The sequence below is a fragment of the Molothrus aeneus genome, chromosome 31 (assembly GCF_037042795.1).
Source record: "Molothrus aeneus isolate 106 chromosome 31, BPBGC_Maene_1.0, whole genome shotgun sequence".
In the NCBI taxonomy this organism is placed as follows: Eukaryota; Metazoa; Chordata; class Aves; order Passeriformes; family Icteridae; genus Molothrus; species Molothrus aeneus.
Window position 1 is genome coordinate 2,465,357 of NC_089676.1, and position 23,752 is coordinate 2,489,108.

At 61.5% G+C, this 23,752-nt stretch overlaps 2 protein-coding genes and 1 non-coding gene across 3 annotated transcripts; 1 reads left to right on the forward strand and 2 right to left on the reverse strand.

Annotated features, from left to right (window-relative positions):
* Positions 1-834: 834 nt before the first annotated feature.
* On the reverse strand, positions 835-15,024 carry NPR1 (natriuretic peptide receptor 1). The gene is made up of 21 exons (XM_066568103.1): positions 14,316-15,024; positions 10,912-11,111; positions 10,260-10,373; positions 9,687-9,822; positions 9,110-9,201; positions 8,891-9,026; positions 8,728-8,812; positions 8,529-8,649; positions 7,996-8,070; positions 7,816-7,893; positions 7,627-7,731; positions 7,209-7,280; positions 6,576-6,738; positions 6,336-6,491; positions 5,105-5,273; positions 4,444-4,590; positions 4,170-4,362; positions 2,769-2,943; positions 1,789-1,887; positions 1,606-1,697; positions 835-1,031 (listed from the first exon to the last, which is right to left on the reverse strand). The coding sequence occupies exons 1-21, from the start codon at positions 15,022-15,024 to the stop codon at positions 966-968; spliced, it is 3,183 nt and encodes a 1,060-aa protein (XP_066424200.1). The 3' UTR covers positions 835-965.
* Positions 15,025-15,795: 771 nt separating this feature from the next.
* On the reverse strand, positions 15,796-15,867 carry TRNAM-CAU (transfer RNA methionine (anticodon CAU)). Its single transcript has one exon. It is a non-coding gene; the product is annotated as a tRNA-Met (tRNA).
* A 192-nt stretch (positions 15,868-16,059) lies between these two features.
* ILF2 (interleukin enhancer binding factor 2) lies at positions 16,060-23,254 on the forward strand. The gene is made up of 14 exons (XM_066568289.1): positions 16,060-16,141; positions 16,753-16,794; positions 16,908-16,950; positions 17,635-17,739; positions 17,932-18,009; positions 18,926-19,028; positions 19,120-19,185; positions 20,190-20,306; positions 20,392-20,470; positions 21,540-21,627; positions 21,729-21,790; positions 22,626-22,740; positions 22,821-22,911; positions 22,997-23,254. Exons 1-14 carry the CDS (start codon positions 16,137-16,139, stop codon positions 23,155-23,157), a joined length of 1,155 nt encoding a protein of 384 aa, XP_066424386.1. The 5' UTR covers positions 16,060-16,136; the 3' UTR covers positions 23,158-23,254.
* Positions 23,255-23,752: the final 498 nt, after the last annotated feature.

Consider the following 23,752-nt stretch of genomic DNA (forward strand, 5'->3'; position numbering starts at 1 on the left):
GGGGCCGGGCCCGGTGAGGCGGCGGCGGCCGGAAGTTACCGGAGAGCGACGGAGGAGCTCGGCCGGAAGCGGAAGCGCCGCGCGGGAGGAAGTCCCGCCCTACCCGCCTCCGCCCGCCAATGGGAGGGGAGGGATGGTTGTGAGTGACAGCTCGAGGGGCGGAAGGCTGAGGGGCGGAGCATAGCGGCGGTTTGGCCAATGGGGAGGAGGGGGCGGGACCGGTGGATGAGGAGGCTCCGCCCACCCGCGGGTACGGGGAAAGCCCGGGAAAAGCCCCGGGAACCCCCGGGAGCCCCAAAATCACCGGGAACACCCCGGGAACATCCGAGGACCTCCCGGAACCCAGAAATCACGGGGAAACCGTCAGGAACCCTCCAAGAACCCTGAACTCACCGGGAACCCCCCAGGAACCCACTGAGACCTCCAGGAACCCCCCCAGGAACTCCCCGGGAGCCCCGAACTCACCGGGGAACCCCGAACCCACCCGGAACCCTCCAGAAACCCCCAAGAACCCTCCAGAACCCCCCAGGAACCTCCCGGCAACTTCGAACTCACCGGGGAACCCCCCGGCAACCCCCCCAGGAACCCACCGGGAGCCCCTCGGGAACCCCCCAAAACCTCCCAGGACCCCCGGGAACCCACAGAAACCTCCATGAACCACCCGGGACCCCCAGGAACCCCTCGGGAACCCCTTGGGATCCCCCAGGACCCCCAAAACCCCCGGCAATCCCGAACCCCCCAACCCCTCCCAGGACCCCCGGGACCCCCCCCACCCTCACCCCCAACCCCCCAATCCCGCAGCCCCTCGGGGACCCCCCCACGGAGACCCCCGGGTGCATCCACAGCAGCTTTATTGCAAACGGGACCCCCCGGTGTTGGGGGGACACCCCCGGTGCCCCTCGGGGGGTGCAGGGGTCCAGGGGTGCCCCCAGCCCCCGTTCCTGGTCCCGGTGCAGATTTTGGGGTCACCCGCGGGTGCTGCTCCCCCCGCGCTCCCCCAGCAGCCAGTAGGTCCTGAGCTTGCCCTTGCCCTGGAGGGATTTGGGGGGACCCCCGAGTTTGAGGGGGACCCCGGCGGTTGGGGGGGATTGGGGGTCTGGGGGTATCCCGGGATTTGGGGTAAGGGGGGGATTTGGGGGTACCCCGGGGTTTGGGGGGATTGGGGGAACCGGGGGTTTGGGGTGAGGAGGGGATTTGGGGTACCCCAGCATTTGGGGGGGGTCTGGGGGGAGCCGGGGTTTGGGGTGCAGGGGATTCCCCAATAGGGGGGGCACTGGGGAGGTTTGGGGCAGTTTGGGGGGGTTGGGGTGGTTTGGGGTTGGGTCAGTTTGGGGGTGTCAGGGCAGTTTTAGGGATGTCAGGGCAGTTTGGGGTCTCAGGGTAGTCTGGGGGGGCTGGGGCAGTTCTGGGGGGTGTCAGGGCACTTTTAGGGGAGTATTGGGGCACTTTTGGGGTCTCAGGGCAGTTCTGGGGGTATCTGGGGCATTTTGGGGTCTCAGGGCAGTTTTGAGGTCTCAGGGCAGTCTGGGGGGGGTTGGGGTGCTTTTGGGGTCTCACAGGGCAGTTTAGGGGGGTATTGGGGTAGTTTTGGGGTTCGGGCCTCACCTTCATCTCCACGTCCCCCCTCAGCTCCAGCTCGAAGCCCCCGAACTCCTCCAGCACGGCCTTGGTGACCCCCGAGATGTGGATCTTCAGGGCTGGGGGGGTGGCACTATCAGCACCCCGGGGTGTCCCCAAGGTGTCCCCAGGGTGTCCCCAGGTGTCCCCAGGTGTCCCCACCCCGCTCACCCTCCCCGTTGGACTCCATGCGTGACGCGGTGTTCACGGTGTCCCCGAACAGGCAGTACCGCGGCATCTTCAGCCCCACCACGCCCGCGCACACCGGGCCTGGGGACACACGGGCGTCACCCCTGAGGTGCCACTGTCCTCCTGTGCCACCCCCGTGCCACCCCTGCCCCCTCCCAGGAACCTGGGGGGTGCCCAGCCCCATCCCCTCTGGCTGTGTCCCTGTCCCTTGTCCCTGTCCCTTGTCCCTGGCCCTGTATCCATCTCTGTCCCCGTCTCTCACCACGTTTCTCTTCCCGTTCCCGTTCCCATTCCCACCAGTGTGGATGCCCATCCCCATTCCCATCCCCGTTCCCCATTCCCGCTCCCATTCCCATTTCCCATTCCCGTTCCCATTCCTGTTCCCATTCCCGTTCCCGTTCCCATTCCCGTTCCCATTCCCTGTTCCCATTCCCGCTCCCATTCCAGTTTTCCCCGTTCCCAATCCCATCCTCACCGGTGTGGATGCCGATGCCCGTTCCCATTTCCCATTTCCCATTCCTGTTCCCATTTCCCATTCCCGTTCCCATTCCCCATTCCCACTCCCATTCCGGTTTTCCCCATTCCCAATCCCGTTGCTCCCCACCGGTGTGGATGCCGATGCCCGTTCCCATTCCCATTCCCATTCCCGCTCCCATTCCGATTCCGGTTTCCCGGTTCCCAATCCCATCCCCACCGGTGTGGATGCCGATGCCCGTTCCCATTCCCATTTCCCGTTCCCGCTCCCATTCCGGTTTCCCGGTTCCCAATCCCATCCCCACCGGTGTGGATGCCGATGCCCGTTCCCATTCCCATTCCCCATTCCCGTTCCCGCTCCCATTCCGGTTTCCCCGTTCCCAATCCCATCCCCACCGGTGTGGATGCCGATGCCCGTTCCCATTCCCATTCCCCATTCCCATTCCCCATTCCCATTCCGGTTTCCCGGTTCCCAATCCCATCCCCACCGGTGTGGATGCCGATGCGCAGCTCCAGCCGCTCCCGGGGCCGGTGGCGGATGCGGAAGGAGCGCACGGCGTCCAGCAGGGCCAGCGCCATCCGCGCCACCTCCCGCGCGTGCAGCTTCCCGTTGCGCACCGGCAGCCCCGACACCACCATGTACGCGTCCCCGATCGTCTCCACCTGCGGCGGGACAGCGCCGGGAATACCGGGAATACCGGGAATTCCGCAGGGAACGGCCCCGGGAATTCCACAGGGAACGGGAGGGAACGGCCCCAGGAATTCCACAGGGAACGGGAGGGACCAGACCCGGGAATTCCGCAGGGAACGGGAGGGACCGGCCCCGGGACTTTCGCAGGGAACGGCCCCAGGAATTCCGCCGGGAACGGCCCCGGCCCCGCAGGACAAAAGGACAAGCACCGGGAATCCCAGGAATTCCACAGGGAACGGCCCCCCCGGGAAGGGAGGGACCGGCTCCGGGACTTCCACAGGGAACGGCCCCACGGGACAACGGGACAAGAACCGGGAATCCCGGGAATTCCACAAGGAACGGCCCCGGAATTCCGCGGGGAACGGCCCCACGGGACAACAACAGGAATTCCGGGAATTCCACGAGGAACGGGAGGGACCAACCCCCGGAATTCCACAGGGAACGGGCCCCGCAGGACAACAGGACAAGCGCCGCGAATACCGGGAATTCCACAGGGAACGGCCCCGGAGAGGGGAGGGACCAGCCCGGGGGTGTCCCGGGAACACCTGGAGGTGGCACCGGGGGCTGGGCACGGGTTGGGCTCCATGGGCTGGGGGCCTTTTCCTACTGCAGTGGTCCTGGGATTCTGGGATTTTGGGATTGTGGGATTCTGGGATTTGGGGATTCTGTTATGCTTGGATTCTGTAATTCTGGGGATTTGGGGTATTGGGATTCTGGGATTTTGGGATACTGGGGTTCTGGGATGTTTGGATTCTGGAATATTGGAATTACAGGAAACTGGTGCTTTGGAACTCTTGGGTTCTGGGATTTTATGTTTCTGGGATTTTGTGATCCTGGGATTTTCTGATCTTGGAATTGCCTGAATCTGTCTCTGCCTGTCCTTAAATGTCCCCAAGGTGTCCCCAAGGTGTCCCCCTCACCTTGTAGACATCAATGTTGTTGATGATGCCATCAAAGTTGTTGAGCACATCCAACACATCCCTACCTGTCGCTAATGTCCCCCAGGTGTCCCCCAGGTGTCCCCAAGATGTCCCCAAGGTGTCCCACCCATCTTGTAGACATCAAAGTTGTCGATGATGGCGTCGAAGTCGTTGAGCACGTCCAACGTTGAGCGTGTTGAGCGTGTCCCTACCTGTCTCTACCTGTCCCTAAATGTCCCCAAGATGTCCCCAGGGTGTCCCCAGGGTGTCCCCCTCACCTTGTAGACGTCGAAGTTGTCGATGATGGCGTCGAAGCAGGTGTAGAGGTCGTTGAGCAGCGTCACCACCTGCATGGGGGTGCTCTGCGCCGAGAGCGCCGTGAAGCCCACGATGTCGCTGAAGTAGATGGTGACGCTGTCGAACGCCTCCGCCTGCACCGTCTCCCCCCTCTTGAGCTGCTCCGCCACCGAGCTGGGGACAGCGGGGCCGGGTCAGGGCGGGCACCACCCCCCGGTGCCCCCCAGGTGCCCCCCAGGACCCTCTGGAGCTCACTGGGGCAGGATCTGGTAGAGCAGAGCCTCGGCCTTGCGCTTCTCCTCCAGGTAGGCCTGGGTGCGCTCCTCCACCAGCTCCTCCAGGTTGTTGGCGTACTGCTCCATGCGGGACAGCAGGTTGTCCAGGATGTTGGTGCTGCTCTCCCTGCGGGACGGGCTCACCTCACACCTGGGGACCCTCTTTGGGCTCACCTCACACCTGGGGACCCTCTTTGGGCTCACCTCACACCTGGGGACCCTTTTTGGGGCTCACCTCACACCCATGGAATCTTTTTGGGGGTCACCTCCCACCTGGGGACTCTTTTTGAGCATCACCTCCCACCCACAGACCCTTTTTGGGAGTCATTTGCCACCTGGGGATGCTTTTCAGGGGTCATCTCCCACCCATGGACCCTTATTTGGGGTCACATCCCACATGGGGACTCTTTTTGGGGGTCAAATCCCACCCATGGACCTTTTTTGGGGGTCACCTCCTGCCCACAAACCCTTCTCAGGGGTCACTTCCCACCCATGGACCCTTCCTTGGGGGTCACCTCCCACCCATGTACTCTTTTCGGGGGTCACCTCACACCTCAAAATTCTCTCTGGATGTCACCACCCACCCAGGGACCCTCTCTGGAGGTCCCCCCCGGCCCGCGGGTGGGGATCCATGGTGGCACCTGTTGAACTTGCGGAGCTGGACCTTGATCTGGTTGAAGTCGGGGCGCTCCAGGACGTCCTCGGCCCAGCAGTGCTGCATCAGCTGCCCCAGCTCCTCCAGGTGGCACCCGACGTTGGCCGAGGGCCGGAAGCTCGGCCGCTCGCCGCTCTTCACCCGCTCGATGATCTCTGCGGGGACGGGCACCCGTCACCCACCGGGGCTCACCAGAGGGTCCAGGAACCCAGCCGGGGGTCCAAGAACCCATCCGTGGGTCCAAAAACTCATCCGTGGGTCCAAGAACCCATCTGAGGGTCCAAAAGCCCATTGGCCAGTCCAGGAAGTTGTCAGAAGGTCCAAGAACCCATCAACAGGTCCAAAAACCCATCTGTGTGTCCAAGAACCCATCCATGGATCCAAAAAGCCCATTGGCCAGTTCAGTAACTCATCAGAGGGTCCAAGAACCCATCAACGGGACCAAAAATCCATTGGCCAGTCCAATAACTCAGCAGCAGGTCCAAGAACCCATCCATGGGTCCAAAACCACATCTGTGGGTCCAAAAACTCATCCGTGGGTCCAAAAGCCCATTGGCCAGTCCAGTAACTCATCACCAGCTCCAAGAAACCATCAACGGTTCCAGACTCCCACCAAAACGTCCAAGAATGGATCGATGGATCACCCAAGAACCCATCAGTGGTTCCAACCCATCAATGGATGATCCAAGAACCCACCAATGGTTCCAGCCCATCAATGGATGATCCAAGAACCCACCAATGGTTCCAGCCCATCAATGGATCACCCAAGAACCCACCAATGGTTCCAGCCCATCAATGGATGATCCAAGAACCCATCAATGGTACCAACCCATCAATGGATGATCCAAGAACCCACCAATGGTTCCAGCCCATCAATGGATCACCCAAGAACCCACCAATGGTTCCAGCCCATCAATGGATGATCCAAGAACCCACCAATGGTTCCAGCCCATCAATGGATGATCCAAGAACCCACCAATGGTTCCAACCTACCATTTGGTAGGTTCCACCTACCAAAACCTCCAAGAACGGATCAAGGGATCATGCAAGAACCCATCAGTGGTTCCACCACATCCAAGAATGGATCAACGGATCATCCAAGAACCCATCAAAACATCCAAGAATGGATCAATGGATCACCCAAGAACCCATCAACACTTCCGACCACCCAGACGCCCCCATCCTCTCTGGCCACCCCCTCCCGTGTCCCCGCTGACCTTTGGGGCTGAGCTCCATGCCCTCCACGTAGAAGACGCCGCAGCGCAGCGCGATCTCCTGCAGGATGATGCCGAAGCTGTAGACGTCGCCCTTCTGCGTGCCCCGCGCCGGCGGCTCCTCCATGCGCAGCAGCTCCGGCGCCGTCCACAGCTTCTCTGCGGCACCGGGGACCCCGTCAGGTCAGCCCAGGGGACGCTCTGGGGACGCTTTTTGTTGGGGGGGACGCTTTGGGGCCTCACTGGCGAAGAGCGCGTGGGTGTCGCCGTCGCCGTCGGGCGCCGCGCGGAAGCTCTCCAGGCCGTAGTCGGTGATCTTGAGCACGAAGCGCGAGTCCACCACGCAGTTGGAGGACTTGAGGTTGCCGTGGGACACGATGACCCCGTTGTGCAGGAACTGCATCCCCTGGGATGGGGCACGGGGATGTCGGGCACGGCCGGGGAGCCAGATGTGGGGTGGGGGAGAGATATGGGGTGGGGGAGAGCTGTGGGGTGGGGGAGAGATGTGGGATATGGGATTTCTGTGGGATGGGGGAGATCTGTGGGGTGGGGGATGTCCATGGGATGGAGAATTCCTGTGGGGTGGGGGATCCCTGTGGGGTGGGGGATCCCTGTGGGATGGGGGATTCTGTGGGATGGGGGATTCTGTGGGATGGGGATTGCTGTGGGGTGGAGGATTTCTATGGGATGGGGGACCCCTGTGGAATGGGGGATTCCTTTGGGATGGGGGAGAGCTGTGGGATGGGGGTTTCTGTAGGACAGAGGATTCCTATGGGATGGGGGTTCCTGTGGGATATGGGGTTTCTATGGGATGGGGGATCCCTGTGGGATGGGGGATTCCTGTGGGATGGGAACCCCCTGGAACGTCACCGGTACCTTGACGATGTCGTTGGTGAGGGAGTAGCGGAACATCCAGTCCAGGGTGATGCTCTCGTTCTCCAGGATGTCCTGGGGACACGGGGGGTGAGGGGCGGGCCCGGGACGGGGGTCCCGTTCCCGGTGCAGCCCCGAGAGGGTCCCAGGAGGCTCCTGGTCCTGGTCCCGGTCCCGGTCCAGGTCAGCCCTGGGAGGCTCTCGGGCCCAATCCCGGCACAGCCCCGGGAGGCTCCCAGAGGGTCCCAGTCCCATCCTGGTGCCGTCGTAGCCCCGGAGGCCCCTGGTCCCATTCCGGTCCCATTCCGGTCCCATCCCAGTCCCTCCCAGTCCCGGTGCAGCCCGGGAGGCTCCTGGCGCCGGTTCCGGTGCAGCCCCAGAGGCTCCCGGTGCCCTCCCGGTCCGGTTCCGGTGCCGGTACCTGCAGGCTGCCCCGCGGGCAGTACTCGGTCAGGATGCAGATGTTGGGCGGGTCGGTGCAGGCCCCGATGAACCGCGTCAGGTGCTCGTTCTGCACATCCCGCATCTACCGGGGACACCGGGGGGTGGGCGGGGAGGTCCCGCCGTGTGTCCCCCCCGGTGCCCGGTGCCGCCCCCGGTTTTCACGTACGTGTTTCAGCTCGAACAGCACCTTGCGGGTCAGCTCGATGCGTTTGCGGTTCACGTGCTTCACGGCCACCAGGTTACCCTGCGGGGACACCGGGGGTGGGGACACGGTGGGGACACGGTGACACCGGGGGTGGGGACACGGTGGGGAGGGGTCCCCCCGGTGTCCCCCCCCTCCCCGTACCTTGTAGTAGGCGGTCTTGGCGTACACCTGGAGCTGCCCCTCGGCCGTCAGCAGCGAGCCGTAGTTGGAGCCCCTCTGTGCCGGGGCGGGGGGGTGAGAACGGGAACCAACCCCGAGGCTCCCAGAGACACCCCCGGAGGGGATGGGGGGGCCCCGGTCCCCAAAATCCCCGGTGCCGGGGCAGTGGGGTGACCCCAATCCCCAAAATCCCTGGTCCCTCTGGTCCCGGTCGCCCCGGTGCCCCCGCTCCTCCCAGTCCCTGTTCTTCCCCCGTTCCCCCTGCTCCCGGTTCCCGTTCTCCCTCCTGTGCCCCCACTCCCCCCGCTCTCCCCGTTCCCCCTGCTGCTCCCGGTCCCGGTGTCCCTGCTCCCCGTTCTCCCGCCGGTTCCCCCGTTCCCCACCAGGGACAGGCTCAGTTTGCTGCCCCGGTTCCCCCCGTTTCCCCCCCGGTTCCCCCCGTTCCCCACCAGGGACAGGCTCAGTTTGCTGCCCCGGTTCCCCCCGTTTCCCCCCCGGTTCCCCCCGTTCCCCACCAGGGACAGGGTCAGTTTGCTGCCCGCGCTCCTCAGGTGTTTCTCCAGGCTGCTCATCTGCAGATCCTCCCAGCGCACCCTCCACAGCTCTGCCGCCAGCTCCTTCTCCAGCTGCAGCTTCCTGCACCCGGGGGGGCTCCATGAGACCCCTCCCCAGACCCCCCCAGACCCCCCAGACCCCCCAGACCCCTCCCCAGACCTGCAGATGAAGAAGGAGGTGACAGTGATGGCCATGAGCATCAGGCTGACCACCAGCGACAGCACCTCCAGCATGGACAGCGAGGCTGTGAGGACAGCAAGGGGCGGTCAGGACCCGATCTGGGGGTCGGGCGGGGGTCTCAGGGCTCTGACCCCCCCCTCACCTTTGCGGCACCGCGGGTCGGTGCCCTCGAAGCCGCAGGGAGGGACATCGGGTGGCACCGAGTTCCCCGGCCAGTGGAAATCCCTGCCCGGAACCATCTGGATCTCCTTGGTGGTGCCGTTGTAGTTGGCCACGATCTTTGGGGGGGCGAGGAATGGGTGGGGGGAAGCCCCCAGACCCCTCCCCAGGTCCGGACACCCCCCTCGGGTCCGGGGCTCACCTGGAATTCGCCCAGCTCGGGGTCCATGTCCCACAGGGAGTAGTCGCTCTCACGGTCGCCCTGCTCGTCGATCTTCAGGAAGCCGGTGACACCTGGGGAGGGGGCGTGAGGGGCTGGGGGGACCCTCAAAGGGGGGGGGTTCGGTCCCCAAAATCTCACCTGAAGTGGAGCTGGGGGGGGGGAATGGGATTTGACACCGGGCTGGGAGGGTGAGGGGCTGGGGGGGCCTTCCAGGGGGGCTCTGAGCCCCAAAATCTCACCTGGGAATGGGGCTGGGGGGGCTTTGATCCCCAAAATCTCACCTGGGAATGGGGCTGGGGGGGCTTTGATCCCCAAAATCTCACCTGGGAGTGGGGCTGGGGGGGCTTTGATCCCCAAAATCTCACCTGGGAATGGGGCTGGGGGGGAATGGGGGGACTGGCACCAGGCTGGGAGGGGGACGGGGCTGGGGACAAGGGCGGGATGGGGATGAGGGGGGACAAGGAGGGGATGGGGACAGGCCAGGAGGGTCCGGGAGGGTTCGGGGAAGGTTCGAGCGGGGCCGGGTGGGTCCGGGCGGGGTCGGGTCGGGTCTCACCGTAGAAGGTTCGGTTCCACATCTGGCGGGTGATGGCCGAGGCGTCGCTGACGGAGCCGCCCCGCTCCAGGGTCTCGTTGAGCGCCTGGGCGTAGAGCAGGACCCCGTCGTGGAAGGCGGCGGCGATGAAATTCATCTGGGGACACGGAATTAATTAATTCATCTGGGGACACGGAATTAATTAATTCATGTGGGGACACGGAATTAATTAATTCATATTGGGACACGAAATTCATCTGGGGACGTGAAATTCTTCTAGGGGAATGAAATTCTTCTGGGGACACGAAATTAATTCATCTGGGGACACTAAATTCATCTGAACACAGAATTCTTCTGGGGACACGAAATTCACCTGGACATGAAATTCATCTGGGGACACGGTGACAGCTCGGGGGGACGGGGCACAGCTAGAAGTCCCCATCCCCAGACCCACCCCGTGTGCCCCAGCAACTCCAGCTTGGTGCTGTGTCCCCATGCGCCCTCCCAGTGTCCCCGTGTCCCCGCCTGGTGTCCCCCCGTTGTCCCCCGGTGTCCCTGCTGTCCCCTCGGTGTCCCCGGTGTCCCCTGCCTCACCAGCCCGTCCTGCAGGGAGCTGTTGAATCTCTCTCTGGCCTCGCGGTGCAGCCGCTGCAGGAACGGTCGGTACTCGGCGTTCTGCGGCTCCGCGTACGTGATGATGGTCACGGCCTGCGGGGACCGGCCTCAGGGGCTGGGCACACCTGGGCGTGTCCCCGTGCCCACCTGGGGCTGCTGTGCCCACCTGGGTGTGTCTCTGTGCCCACCTGCCCGTGTTCCTGCTCACCTGGCCATGTCTGTGCCCACCTGGTGCCATCTGTGCCCACCTGGGCGTGTGGGGATGGGAGGGGGACAAGGAGATGGGGACAGGACCTGCCCACCTGGCCGTGCCCCCTGCCCACCTGTCCATGTTCCTGCTCACCTGGGTGTGTCCCTGTGCCCACCTGCCTGTGTCCCTGCACACCGGGACATTTCCCTGGCCACCTGGGCGTTTCCCTGCCCACCTGGGGCCGTCTGTGCCCACCTGGCTGTGTCCCCATGCCCACCTTGCCGTGTCCCCGTGCCCCCCTGTCCCTGACCCTGCCCACCTGTCCGTGCCCCCCGCCCACCTGGCTTTGTCCCTGTGCCCACCTCAGGCCATCTGTGCCCACCTGTCCATTTCCCTGCCCACCTGGGCATTTCCCTGCCCGTGTCGGTGCCCCCCGCTCACCTGGAACGCGCGGCGGGCGCGGGCATCGTTGCTGTCCCCGCGTTTCCAGGGCCTCTGGGGCTCGGGGAATTCGCGGCCCTGGAGGCTCGCCCCGAAGGTGTCGATGTAGAAAAAGGCGAAATCGCCGCCCGTGAGCCCCGCGCGCTCCGCCTGCAGCAGCAGCGCCCGCAGCGTGTCCGGGGCGCAGCACAGGTACACGACTGCGGGGGGACACGGGGACTGAGGGGGGACAGCGCCGGGACCCCCGCCCAAAGACAGCGCCGGGACCCCCGCCCAAGTCACCGGGGGGTAGCGGGTTATTGGGGGACACAGCTCCGAGACCCCCGCCCAAAGAGAGCACCGAGACCCCCGCCCAAAGACAGCGCCGGGACCCCCGCCCACATCATGGGGGTCCCGGGTTATTGGGGGACACAGCTCCGAGACCCCTGGGAGACCCCTGGAGACCCTCACCCCGACCCCGGGGGTCCCGGGTCACTGTGTGACATGGCACTTGGAGCAGGGACCCCCCGAGACCCCCAACGCAATCCCGGGGGTCTCTGGTTGTTCTGTGACACAGCCCTGAGACCCCCGCAGACCCCAGCCCCACTCCCGGGGTCCCCCCGCAGACCCCAGCCCCACTCTCGGGGTCCCCCCGTCCGTTGCGTGCCGCGGGAGCGCCCGCGGTGCCTCCGGGGCGGGGGTCCCGACCCCGCTGCCGCCCCCCCGTGCCCTGCCCGGCGCTGCCCCGGGCGCCAGCCCCGGTGCCGGTTTCCTGTTTTCCCGACTCCGTTTCCTCCTCCCCGCGGCCCTGATGGATTCCCGGCGACTCCGTGACCCCGGGGGCCCCTCCGGCCGTGCCCACCCCCGGGGACCCGAAATTCACCCCCGAGGCTGAGCCCCCACCGACCAGCCCCGGGATCCCGGTGCTCCCGGTGCCTTCCGGTGCCCCCCGGTGCCCCCCGGGGCTGGTGACAACGCCCGGAGATTGGGGGGGACACGGGGTGGGTGGGGAGGGGTCCAGGGGGTGCCAGGGGCAGCGTGGGGGGGGTGGGAGATGTGGGAACGGGGGTGGGGGGGGCTGTGGACAGGTGTGGACAGCCATGAACAACCATGGACAGGCATGAACAACCATGGACAGGCATGAACAACCATGGACAGGCATGAACAGGCATGAACAGGCATGGATAGGCATGAACAGCCATGAACAGGCATGAACAACCATGAACAACCATGAACAGGCATGGATAGGCATGAACAGCCATGAACAACCATGGACAGGCATGAACAGGCATGGATAGGCATGAACAACCATGGACAACCATGGACAGCCATGAACAGCATGAACAGCCATGGACAGCCATGAACAGGCATGAACAACCATGGACAGGCATGGACAACCATGGACAGGCATGAACAGCCATGGACAGCCATGAACAGGCATGAACAACCATGGACAGGCATGGACAACCATGGACAGGCATGGACAACCATGGAAAACCATGTACAGCCATGAAAAACCATAAGCAACCATGTACAGGCATGAAAAACCATGTACAGGCATCAACAACCATGAACAGCCATGAACAACCATGAAAAACTATGGACAATCACGGACAGGCATGAACAACCGTGGGCAGCCATGAACAGCTGTGAACAACCATGTGCAACCATGAACAGCCACGAAAAACCATGAACAACCACGAACAGGCATGAACAACTGTGTACAACCATGAACAGCCATGAACAGCCATGAAAAACCATGAACAACCACAAACAGGCATGAACAACTGTGTACAACCATGAACAGCCATGAACAGTCATGTACAGGCATGAACAACTGTGTGCTGCCATGAACAACCGTGTACAGGCGCGAACAACCATAAACAACCATGAATAACCATGAACAGCCATGTTCAGCTGTGTGCAGCTGTGCACAAGCATGAACAGCCATGAACAGCCGTGTACAGGCACGCACAGCCATGAACAGCCGTGTACAGACACACACAGCCATGAACAGCCATGAACAGCCGTGCACAGGCACGCACAGCCATGAACAGCCGTGTACAGCCGTGTACAGGCATGCACAGCCATGAACAGCCATGAACAGCCATGAACAGCCGTGTACAGACACGCACAGCCATGAACAGCCATGAACAGCCGTGTACAGACACACACAGCCATGAACAGCCGTGTACAGACACACACAGCCATGAACAGCCATGAACAGCCATGAACAGCCATGAACAGCCGTGTACAGGCACGTACAGACACACACAGCCATGAACAGCCATGTACAGACACACACAGCCATGAACAGCCATGAACAGCCGTGTACAGGCACGTACAGCCATGAACAGCCGTGCACGGCTGTGCACACCCACCAAACCCCGTCTGCCCACGGAAACCTCAGCACAGCCGTAAATAACCCCGGGATCCCCGCGCGAGACCGGGCACAGCCGTGTCTGCCACCCGTGAGCACCCACAAACGGCCCTGAAACCCCCCCGTGAGGCCGGGCACAGCTGGGCACAGCTGCAGACACCCCTGTACAGCTGTGCCCAGCTGTGTCAGCCGCCCGTGAACACCCGCGAAGGCCCCTGTGAGGCCGGGCACGGCCGGGCACAGCCGTGAGCACCCCCGTAAAGTTGGGCACAGCCATGTATGGCCATGAACACCCCGGGCACAGCGTGCCGAGCCTGGCACAGCCACGGGCACCGCTGTGGGGCCGGGCACTCCCGTATGGGGCCAGGCACTCCTGTGTGGGGTCGGGTACTCCTGTGTGGGGCCGGGCACTCCTGTGTGGGGCCGTGTACACCCCAGTGGGGCCGGGCACTCCTGTGTGGGGCCAGGCACTCCTGTGTGGGGCCGTGTACACCCCAGTGGGGCCGGGCACTCCTGTGTGGGGCCAGGCACTCCTGTGTGGGGCCGGGCACTCCTGTGTGGGGCTGGGCACTCCTGTGTGGGGCCGTGTACACCCCAGTGGGGCTGGGCACTCCTATATGGGGCCGAGCACTCCCACATGGGACTGGGCACTCCCTTGTAGGGCTGGGCACTCCTATATGGGGCTCTGCACTCCTATATGGGGCCGATCACTCCTCTATGGGGTTGTGCCCTCCTGTGTGGGGCTGTTCACACCCCAGTGAGGCCGGACACTCCCCCATGGGGCTGTGAACTCCTCTATGGGGCCATGCACTCCTCTATGGGGCTGTGCCCTCCTGTGTGGGGCTGTGCCCTCCCGTGTAGGGCTGGGCACTCCCTTGTAGGGTTGTGTACTCCTCTATGGGGCTGTGCACTCCTCTATGGGGCCGATCACTCCTCCATAGGGCTCTGAACTCCTCTATGGGGCCGGACACACCCCGGTGGCGCCGCACACCGCCCTACCCCGTCCCCCCGCCCCGCCCGCCCCATCCCCTCTCCCCGCACTCACTGCGCCCCTTCGCCTTGATCTCCTGGATGATGAAGGAGAAGTTGCCGCCGTCTCGGAACACCACGTCCATGACCGTGAGGTTGCGCAGGGTGGGCAGCTGCATGTACAGACCCTCGGCGGCGAAATAATAGGGCCGGTCCCCCGCCGCTTCGTCCCAGTACACCAGCAGCGCCCGCCGCGTCCAGTTGAAGCGCCGGTGCAGCTGCACTCCCAGTTCGCCCAGTTTGCGGTGACTGGGTCCGGCCCGGGTGGTCAAACCGAACTCCTCGCTCTTGTCGTCGAATCCGTGAGCCTCGGCCCCCGCCGTGACCAGCGGCAGCTGCCAGTGCCCGGTGAACCGAGCCACCGGAGCGGCCGAATAGACGCAGCCCGGCCCTAGGAACGCCGCGGGGCGATGGGCGAGCCACAGGTCCACGGCCACGAGCGGCGCGGCCATTTCGGAGCAGACCCCGTGGCGATCCTCGCTGTCGCCGAACACCCAGCGCACGGTGAAGCCGGGCAGGAGATCCCGCCGGGAATTCACGGCGGCCGCGGCCAAGCTGACGGCGGGACCCACGCGCGGCCAAGCCCACGGGTAGGTGAGGTTGCGGCGGGGCAGAACCACGGCGAGGGTCAGCGGGACCACCGGGGCCGCCGCCGCCGCCGCCGCCGCCGCCACCGGGAGCGGGGCCAGCAGCGGGGCCAGCAGCGGGGCCAGCACCGCCAGCATCGCCCACGGACCGAGAGTGGCGTCCGCGACCCCCCCGCGGCGGGGCTGAGCCCTGCCTCGCCCCCCCCACTGGTGACACAAAGGGCCGTTATCATTAACTCCTTCCTGCCCGTCCCCCCCCCTCCCCCCCGCGGCATTCCAGCCGGGATGGGCGGCGGATGGGGCCGCCCGATGGGGGGTGGGGACGGTCCCACCCGTGGGATGTGTCGGGATCTGTCCCGCTCCGGTCTCACCGGTCGTCAGCGCCCAGGTCACGCGTGGGGCGCTGAGACCCGAGAAACTCCTTAGGGTGCGGGGACATCGCGACCCACGGAGCCCGCGCTGTCCCCACGCAGCTCCGGAGGCTTCGCGCGGCCCTGGGGGGCCCGGGGGGGCTCGGGCACCTCTGGCCCCGCACCTCCGTGGGAGGTTCTGCCCCGCGGAGGGGTCACGGCAGCCCCACGGCAGTAGGAGGGTGACTCTGGAGGTGACACTCGGGGGTTGAGCGGCACTGGCAGCGCTCGGGGGACACGGGCAGAGGTTGGGGACACACACGGGGGTACGCGCTTGATTGCGGGGACGCGCGCAATGGTCCGGCCGCGTCCGTGTTATCGGTGTCTCGGGTGGGGCGACACCCGTGCACCCGTGACACCGATAACCCCACGCTGCTGACGGCTCGCCAGCAGGCGAGACAAGCCTGGGCAAGCATCGGGAAAGCGTTAAGAACCCAACGTAGTAAATAAAAAATATTAAAGGGCAAAACAAACCTCACGTGGAAGGAAAAAGTCGAGCTAGCAGAGGATGGTTTCGATCCATCGACCTCTGGGTTATGGGCCCAGCACGCTCCCGCTGCGCCACTCTGCTGCCGTGTGCAGTGCCCTGCCGGCAGCTTTATACCCGTGGCGCGCGCGCTCCATTCATGGGCTCCGCGCCCCCTCCAGCGGCCGCCCGGCGCGCGCCGCCATTGGCCGCCTCCCGCTCTGATTGACACGCCGCTTCACCAATGGTTGCTGGAGAAGGGCCCGCCAGGGGCGGGATGAGGGAGAGCGGCGGCCAATGAGCGGGCGGGTTGCTGCGGGGTCTGCGAGCGGCGTTTCATTGTCGGGAACGGCGGCGGCGACGGCGACGGCGACATGAGGTGGGAACCGGGGGATACCGGGATTAGGGGATACCGGGATAGGGGAGGAAAGGAGGGAAGTGGAGGGAGAACCGGGACTGGGGGGATCACGGGGACCGGGGGGGGGACGGGCACCGGGAGCAACCGGGACTGGGGGGGGCCGCGGGACCGGGAGAGACCGGGAGCGGGGTGGGGAACGGGGCGAACCAAGGGGAACCGGGGATTGGGGAGACGAGCACCGAGACCGTGGGTGGGGGGACCGGGGAAGGACCGGGGAGCACCGGGGAGGGACCGGGGGAGGCGGGCGCGGAGCACCGGGGAGGCACCGGGGAGCACCGGGAAGGGACCGGGAGAGGAACCGGGAAGGGACCGGGGGAGGGAGCACCGGGAGGGGCAGGACCAAGGGGAAGCGGGGATGGGGAGACCAGCACCGAAACCGGGGGTGGAGGGACCCTTGAAGGGACCGGGGAGCACCGGGGATCACCGGGAAAGGACCGGGGATCACCGGGAAAGGACCGGGAGGGGACCGGGAAAGGATCGGGGGGCACCGGGAGGGGCAGCACCGGGACAGGTGAAGCGGTCCGGGCGCTCGGATCCCCCCGGTCAGCGCCGCTCCCGTTCTCTCCCCGCAGGGGCGATCGAGGCCGCGGCCGCGGCGGCCGCTTCGGTTCCAGGCGAGTCCCGGGACGGCTCCGGTGCCGCGGGAGCCCCGGGCCGGTCCCAGAGGGGCGGGAGGGGGGTCCCGGGGCTCCGGGAGTGATTTTGGGGTTTTTTTGTGCCCCTGTAGGTTCCGGCCCTTTGTGCCCCACATCCCCTTCGATTTCTATGTCGTGAGTAACCCCCGGGATTTACCGGGATTTTTCCAGGAATTTTCCGGGATTTTTCCAGGATTTTTCCGGGATTTTTCCGGGATTTTAACAGGAATTTTCTGGGATTTTACCAGGAATTTTCTGGGAATTTTCCGGGATTTACTGGGAATTTTCTGGGATTTTTCCAGGATTTTCCGAGGTTTACCGGGAATTTTCTGGGATTTTTCCACGGTTAACGATCCCCCCAAGCCCGGATTTGTAGGGTTCGGGTTGAACTGAATAAATTCCCTAAAAATGCTGTGGTTTGGTTAAAAAAAACCCCACATTTAGAGGGTTTTTATATTGTTGGAAATGGGAAAACGGGAGGAAGAATGACAGAAGTCACTCCGGGATTGGGGATTTTAACAGGTAAATTTTGGGATTGTGACAGGCAAAGTTTGGGATTGTAACAGGTAAGTTTGGGTTGGTAAGAGGTAAAATTTGGGATTGTCAAAGGTAAAATTTGGGATTTTAACAAGTAAATTTATTCCCTGAGTTTCTGCCCTCTGGACCCCAAGGCCCGCAGCCAACGGGGATTTAACGAGTTAATTGAATAAATCCTTTAATAAACCTAATAAATTCTTGGTTAAGCGTAACAAACCCCTCTGAGAGCAGCTCCTGGGGCTGGCAGGGTGGATTCCAGGTGGGAATTGTGTCCTGTTGCAGTGTGAGATGGCTTTTCCCCGTGTCAAGCCCGCTGCAGATGAGACAGCCTTCAGCGAGGCGCTGCTCAAGAGGAACCAGGACCTGGCCCCCACCGCTGCCGAGCAGGTGCCCTGCCCAAAACGCCCCCAAATCCTCAAGATTTGGGGCTGGGGGAATCCAAACTTCTTCAGGAATAGCCTGAAAATTAATGAGTTCTCTGGAACTAGTTTTTTTTGGGGGGAGATTTGTGGGGAATGATATGGATTTTTTTTTTTTGCTGTATAAATGGGGTTATTCCTGGATAATTTTCCTTTCCAGGCTTCCATCCTGTCCCTGGTGACCAAGATCAACAACGTCATCGACAATTTAATTGTGGCACCGGGAACGTTTGAGGTGGTGAGTGCAGAGATGGGGAACACAGCTCCGGGGTGGTGGGACTGGAAAATGCTCCTGGCCCAGGGTGGGTTAAGGTTCCATGCTGAGTCCCTAAATGTGGATTGTGGGTTGAATTCCTGGGATTTTGGGTTGGTTTTCCACCAGCAAATTGAGGTTTGCCAAATGGGCTCCTACAAGAACCCAGGGTGGGTTAAGGCTCAATGCTGAGCCCCAAATGTGGCTTTTGGGTTGAATTCCTGGGATTTTGGGCTGTTTTTCCACCAGCAAATTGTGGAGGTTCACCAGGTGGGCTCAGGCTCAATGCTGAGCCCTCAAATGTAGGATATGGGTTGAATTCCTTGGATTTTGGGGTTTTCCACCAGCAAATCGAGGAGGTTCTTCAGGTGGGCTCCTACAGGGTGGGCTCAGGCTCAATGCTGAGCCCTTAAACACAGAATATGGGTAGAATTCCTGGGATTTTGGGGTTTTCCGCCAGCAAATCAAGGAGGTTCTTCAGGTGGGCTCCTCCAAGAACCCAGAGTGGGTTAAGGCTCAATGCTGAGCCCCAAATGTGGCTTTTGGGTTGAATTCCTGGGATTTTGGGTTGGTTTTCCACCAGCAAATTGAGGTTTGCCAAATGGGCTCCTACAAGAACCCAGGGTGGGTTAAGGCTCAATGCTGAGCCCCAAATGTGGCTTTTGGGTTGAATTCCTGGGATTTTGGGCTGTTTTTCCACCAGCAAATTGTGGAGGTTCACCAGGTGGGCTCAGGCTCAATGCTGAGCCCCCAGATGCAGGATATGGGTTGAATTCCCGGGATTTTGGGTTTTTCTGGTGGTTTGCCAGGTGGGCTCCTACAGGGTGGGTTAAGGCTCAATGCTGAGCCCTCAAATGCAGGATATGGGTTGAATTCCCGGGATTTTGGGTTTTTCCACCAGCAAATCGAGGAGGTTCGCCAGGTGGGCTCCTACAAGAAGGGGACGATGACGACGGGGCACAACGTGGCAGACCTGGTGGTGATCCTGAAGATCCTGCCCACCTGTGAGTGCCACCTGGGTGGGGCCACACAAACCTTCGGTGCCAGGCCTTCCTCCAACCCTTCTCCTCCTCCTTTTCCTCTCCTTTTTCCCAGTGGAAGCTGTGGCAGCCTTGGGGAACAAGGTGGTGGAGAGCCTGAGAGCGCAGGACCCCAGCGAAGGTGAGGCCGTGTCACCCTGATTTTTAAAGATTTTTAAAGATTTTTAAAAGATTTTTTTAAGATTTTTAAAGATTTTTTTAAAGATTTTTTAAGATTTTCTAAGCCTTCTGACGTTTACATTTTTTTAGCAAACTTTCTCGCACGCTTCCTGTAAATAACTCATTGTTTTGCATTCTTTTATGGAGGAGGGGAAGTTTGATGGGCTCTTGGTTTGTGCAGTGGGATTGGAGAGGTGGCACTGTCACCCCTCCAATGCACTGCCGCTCTTGGAAAACTGGAAATATTTTGGGATTGTAACAGGTAAATGTTGGGATTTTAACAGGTATATTTTGGGATTGTCAAAGGTAAATTTTGGGATTATAATGGATAAATTTGGGATTGTAACAGGTAAAATTTGGGATTGTCACAGGTAATTTTGGTATTGTAAGAGGTAAATTTTGGGATTGTGACAGGTAACTTTTGGGATTTTAACAGGTAAAATTTGGGATTGTGACAGGTAAAATTTGGGATTGTAACAGGTAGAGTTTGGGATTCTGACAGATAAAGTTTGGGATTGTCAAAGGTAAAATTTGGGATTGTCAGAGGTAAATTTTGGGATTGTGACAGGTAAATTTTGGGATTTTAACAGGTAAAATTTGGGATTGTCACAGGTAATTTTGGTATTGTGAGAGGTAAATTTTGGGATTGTGACAGGTAACTTTTGGGATTTTAACAGGTAAAATTTGGGATTGAAAGAGGTAAAATTTGGGATTATGACAGGTAAATTTTGGGATTGTGACAGGTAAATTTTGGGATTGTGACAGGTAAATTTTGGCATTGTAAATTTTGGCGTCAGAGTTTATTTTCTGGAGCCAGAAATTCAATTTCCCTTTTCCCTTCCCCTTCAGAGCAGCGGCGCGCGCGCTTGTGCTGTTTCACGTCCTGCAGCGACACAGCCGCGCCCTGGCTGTGATCCGTGGCCATTCCTGGTCCCTCCAGCCACAATTCCTGCTCTTTCCCCACAGTCCTGACCATGCTGACCAACGAGACCGGCTTTGAGATCAGCTCAGCCGACGCCACGGTGAAGATCCTGATCACCACGGTGCCGCCCAACCTGCGCAAGCTGGACCCGGAGCTGCACCGTGAGTGCCCGGCCCCGCTGCCTGCCCGGAGCACCCGCGGTGCCCTGGGGTGGCTGGGGAAACTGGGAATTTCTGCCCCTTGCAGTGGACATCAAGGTGCTGCAGAGCGCCCTGGCCGCCATCCGGCACGCGCGGTGGTTCGAGGAGAACGCCTCGCAGTCCACGTGAGTGCGGGCATGGGGCTGGGGGCTGGATCCTCGGTGTGGGGCTGGATCCTCAGTGTGGGGCTGGATCCTCACTGTGGGCTGGATCCTCGGTGTGGGGCTGGATCCTCACTGTGGGCTGGATGCTCAGTGTGGGGCTGGATGCTCAGTGTGGGGCTGGATCCTCGGTGTGGGGCTGGATCCTCAGTCTGGGGCTGGATCCTCGGTGTGGGGCTGGATCCTCAATGTGGGGCTGGATCCTCAGTCTGGGGCTGGATCCTCGGTCTGGGGCTGGATCCTTGGTGTGGGGCTGGATCCTCACTGTGGGCTGGATCCTCACTGTGGGCTGGATCCTCAGTCTGGGGCTGGATCCTCAGTCTGGGGCTGGATCCTCAGTCTGGGGCTGGATCCTCGGTGTGGGGCTGGATCCTCAATGTGGGGCTGGATCCTCGGTGTGGGGCTGGATCCTCGGTGTGGGGCTGGATCCTCGGTGTGGGGCTGGATCCTCAATGTGGGGCTGGATGCTCAGTGTGGGGCTGGATCCTCAATGTGGGGCTGGATCCTCGGTGTGGGTCTGAATCCTCCTTCTGGGTCCAGATCCTCAGTCTGGGTCCAGATCTTCCTTCTGGACCCAAATTGTCAATCTGAGTTCAGATCCTCCTTCTGCGTCCAGATCCTCCTTCTGGATCCTAGTCCTGGTTCTGGATTCTGATCCTGGTTCTGGATCCCAGTCCTGGTTCTGGATCCTAATCCTGGTTCTGGATTCTGATCCTAGTCCTGGTTCTGGATCCTAGTCCTGGTTCTGGATCCTAGTCCTGGTTCTATATTCTGATCCTGGTTCTGGATCCTAGTCCTGGTTCTGGATCCTGATCCTGGTTCTGGATCCTAGTCCTGGTTCTGGATCCTGATCCTGGTTCTGGATCCTGATCCTGGTTCTGGATTCTGGTCCTGGTTCTGGATTCTGGTCCTGGTTCTGGATCCTAGTCCTGGTTCTGGATCCTAGTCCTGGTTCTGGATCCAGATCCCCATTCCCAAGAGCACAGAGCACGGGCCTGGTGTGGGCCTGAGCCTCCTCGTGCCTCTGCTGCAGGGTGAAGGTTCTGATCCGGCTGCTCAAGGACCTGAGGATTCGCTTCCCCGGCTTCGAGCCGCTCACGCCCTGGATCCTGGACCTGCTGGTGGGGTCACCGACGTGGTCACGATCCTGATCCTGATCCTGGGGAGCTGGGATTGGTGTCCCAGGCTGGATTCTTCTAATTGCTGCTCCTCTCCTCTGCAGGGCCACTACGCCGTGATGAACAATCCCACCCGACAGCCCCTGGCCCTCAACATCGCCTACAGGTCTGCGGTGTTTCCTTTCCAGAAATTCCCCTTGTGGGATAAAACCATTTTTCCTCACAAAACCTCTGGAATTTCATGGGCTGACTAGGAGATAAATCCAACTGGGATTTCCTGGTGGGGTTTTCCCTCTTTGTGGTTCCATTTTCCTGGTAAAACCGCTGGAATCTCACGGCTGACTGGGAGATAGATCCAGCTGGGATTTCCTGGTGGGGTTTTCCCTTTGAGGTTCCATTTATTTTCCTGACAAAACCACTGGAATCTCACGGGCTGACTGGGAGATAAATCCAGCTCCTCCAGCTGGGATTTCCTGGTGGTGTTTTCCTCATAAAACCATTGGAATTTCAAGGGCTCACTGGGAGATAAACCCAACTCCTCCAACTGGGATTTCCCGGTGGGGTTTTCCCTTTTTGGTTCCATTTTCCTGATAAAACCACTGGAATCTCACTGGCTGACTGGGAGCTGGGATTTCCCGGTGGGGTTTTCCCTTTGAGGTTCCATTTTCCTGGTAAAACCGCTGGAATCTCACGGCTGACTGGGAGATAAATCCAACTGGGATTTCCTGGTGGGGTTTTCCCCCTTTGTGGTTCCATTTTTCTGACAAAACCATTGGAATCTCACGGGTTGACCGGGAGATAAATCCAGCTCCTCCAGCAGGGATTTCCTGGTGTTTTCCCTTTGAGGTTCCATTTATTTTCCTGACAAAACCATTGGAATCTCACGGCTTGACCGGGAGATGAATCCAGCTCTCCTCCAGCAGGGATTTCCTGGTGCTGTTTTTTTTTTTTTTTTTTTTGCTGAAAGGGTCCATTTTTAACCCAGATTTTCCCCGTTGCAGGCGCTGCCTCCAGATCCTGGCGGCCGGGCTCTTCCTGCCCGGCTCCGTGGGCATCACGGATCCGTGCGAGAGCGGCAACTTCCGCGTGCACACGGTGATGACGCTGGAGCAGCAGGTGAGCAGGGGTCCCCAGAAGGACAGGGGGGGCTCTTTTGGGGGTCCCCTGTCCCCACACTGAGCCCTCCCCGTCGGCAGGACATGGTGTGCTACACCGCCCAGACCCTCGTGCGCATCCTGTCCCACGGAGGATACCGGAAAATCCTGGGGCAGGAGGGGGACGCCAGCTGTGAGTGGGGTTTGGGGGGGGCGTCAGGGTGGGGACGGGGCCGGTGTCACCTTGAGAAGGTCCCCAGTGTCACCTCCTGGGGCAGACCTGGCCTCTGAGATGTCCACGTGGGACGGGGTGATCGTGACGCCGTCGGAAAAAGCGTACGAGAAACCCCCGGAGAAGAAGGAAGGGGAGGAAGAGGAGGAGAACCAGGAGGAGCCGGCGGCAGGGGAGGAAGAGGAGAGCATGGAGACACAGGAGTGACACCTGTGCCACCTGCAGCAGGTGAGGGGACACCAGCCCGGGGGTCCCTGTGCCCTGTCCCTGTTTTGTACGTTGCACATTAAAGTGTCCCCCCTTTCCAGCGTGTCCTGCTTGTTCAGATCCGTGTGGGACAGGTGGGATTGGGGCACGTGGAGCAGCAGGAGAAGGATCCAGAACTTGAAGGAACCACCTGGGGCTGCCCAGACCCCACTTGGGGCAGCCCAAACCCCACCTGGGCTTCCCAAATTCCACCTGGGGGTGTCCAAATCCCACTTGGGGCAGCTCAGACCCCACCTGAGCCTCCCAAATCCAACCTGGAGGTGCCCAGACCCCATTTGTGCGTCCCAAATTCCACCTGGGGGTGTCCAAATCCATTCTGGAGCTGCTCAGACCCCACTTGGGGCAGTCCAAACCCCACCTGGGGGTGTCCAAATCCAACCTGGAGCAGCCCAAACCCCACCCGTGCCTCCCAAATTCCACCTGGAGGTGCCCAGACCCCACCTGTGCCCCCCAAATTCCACCTGGAGGTGCCCAGACCCCACCTGTGCCCCCCAAATTCCACCTGGGGGTGTCCAAATCCAACCTGGAGGTGCCC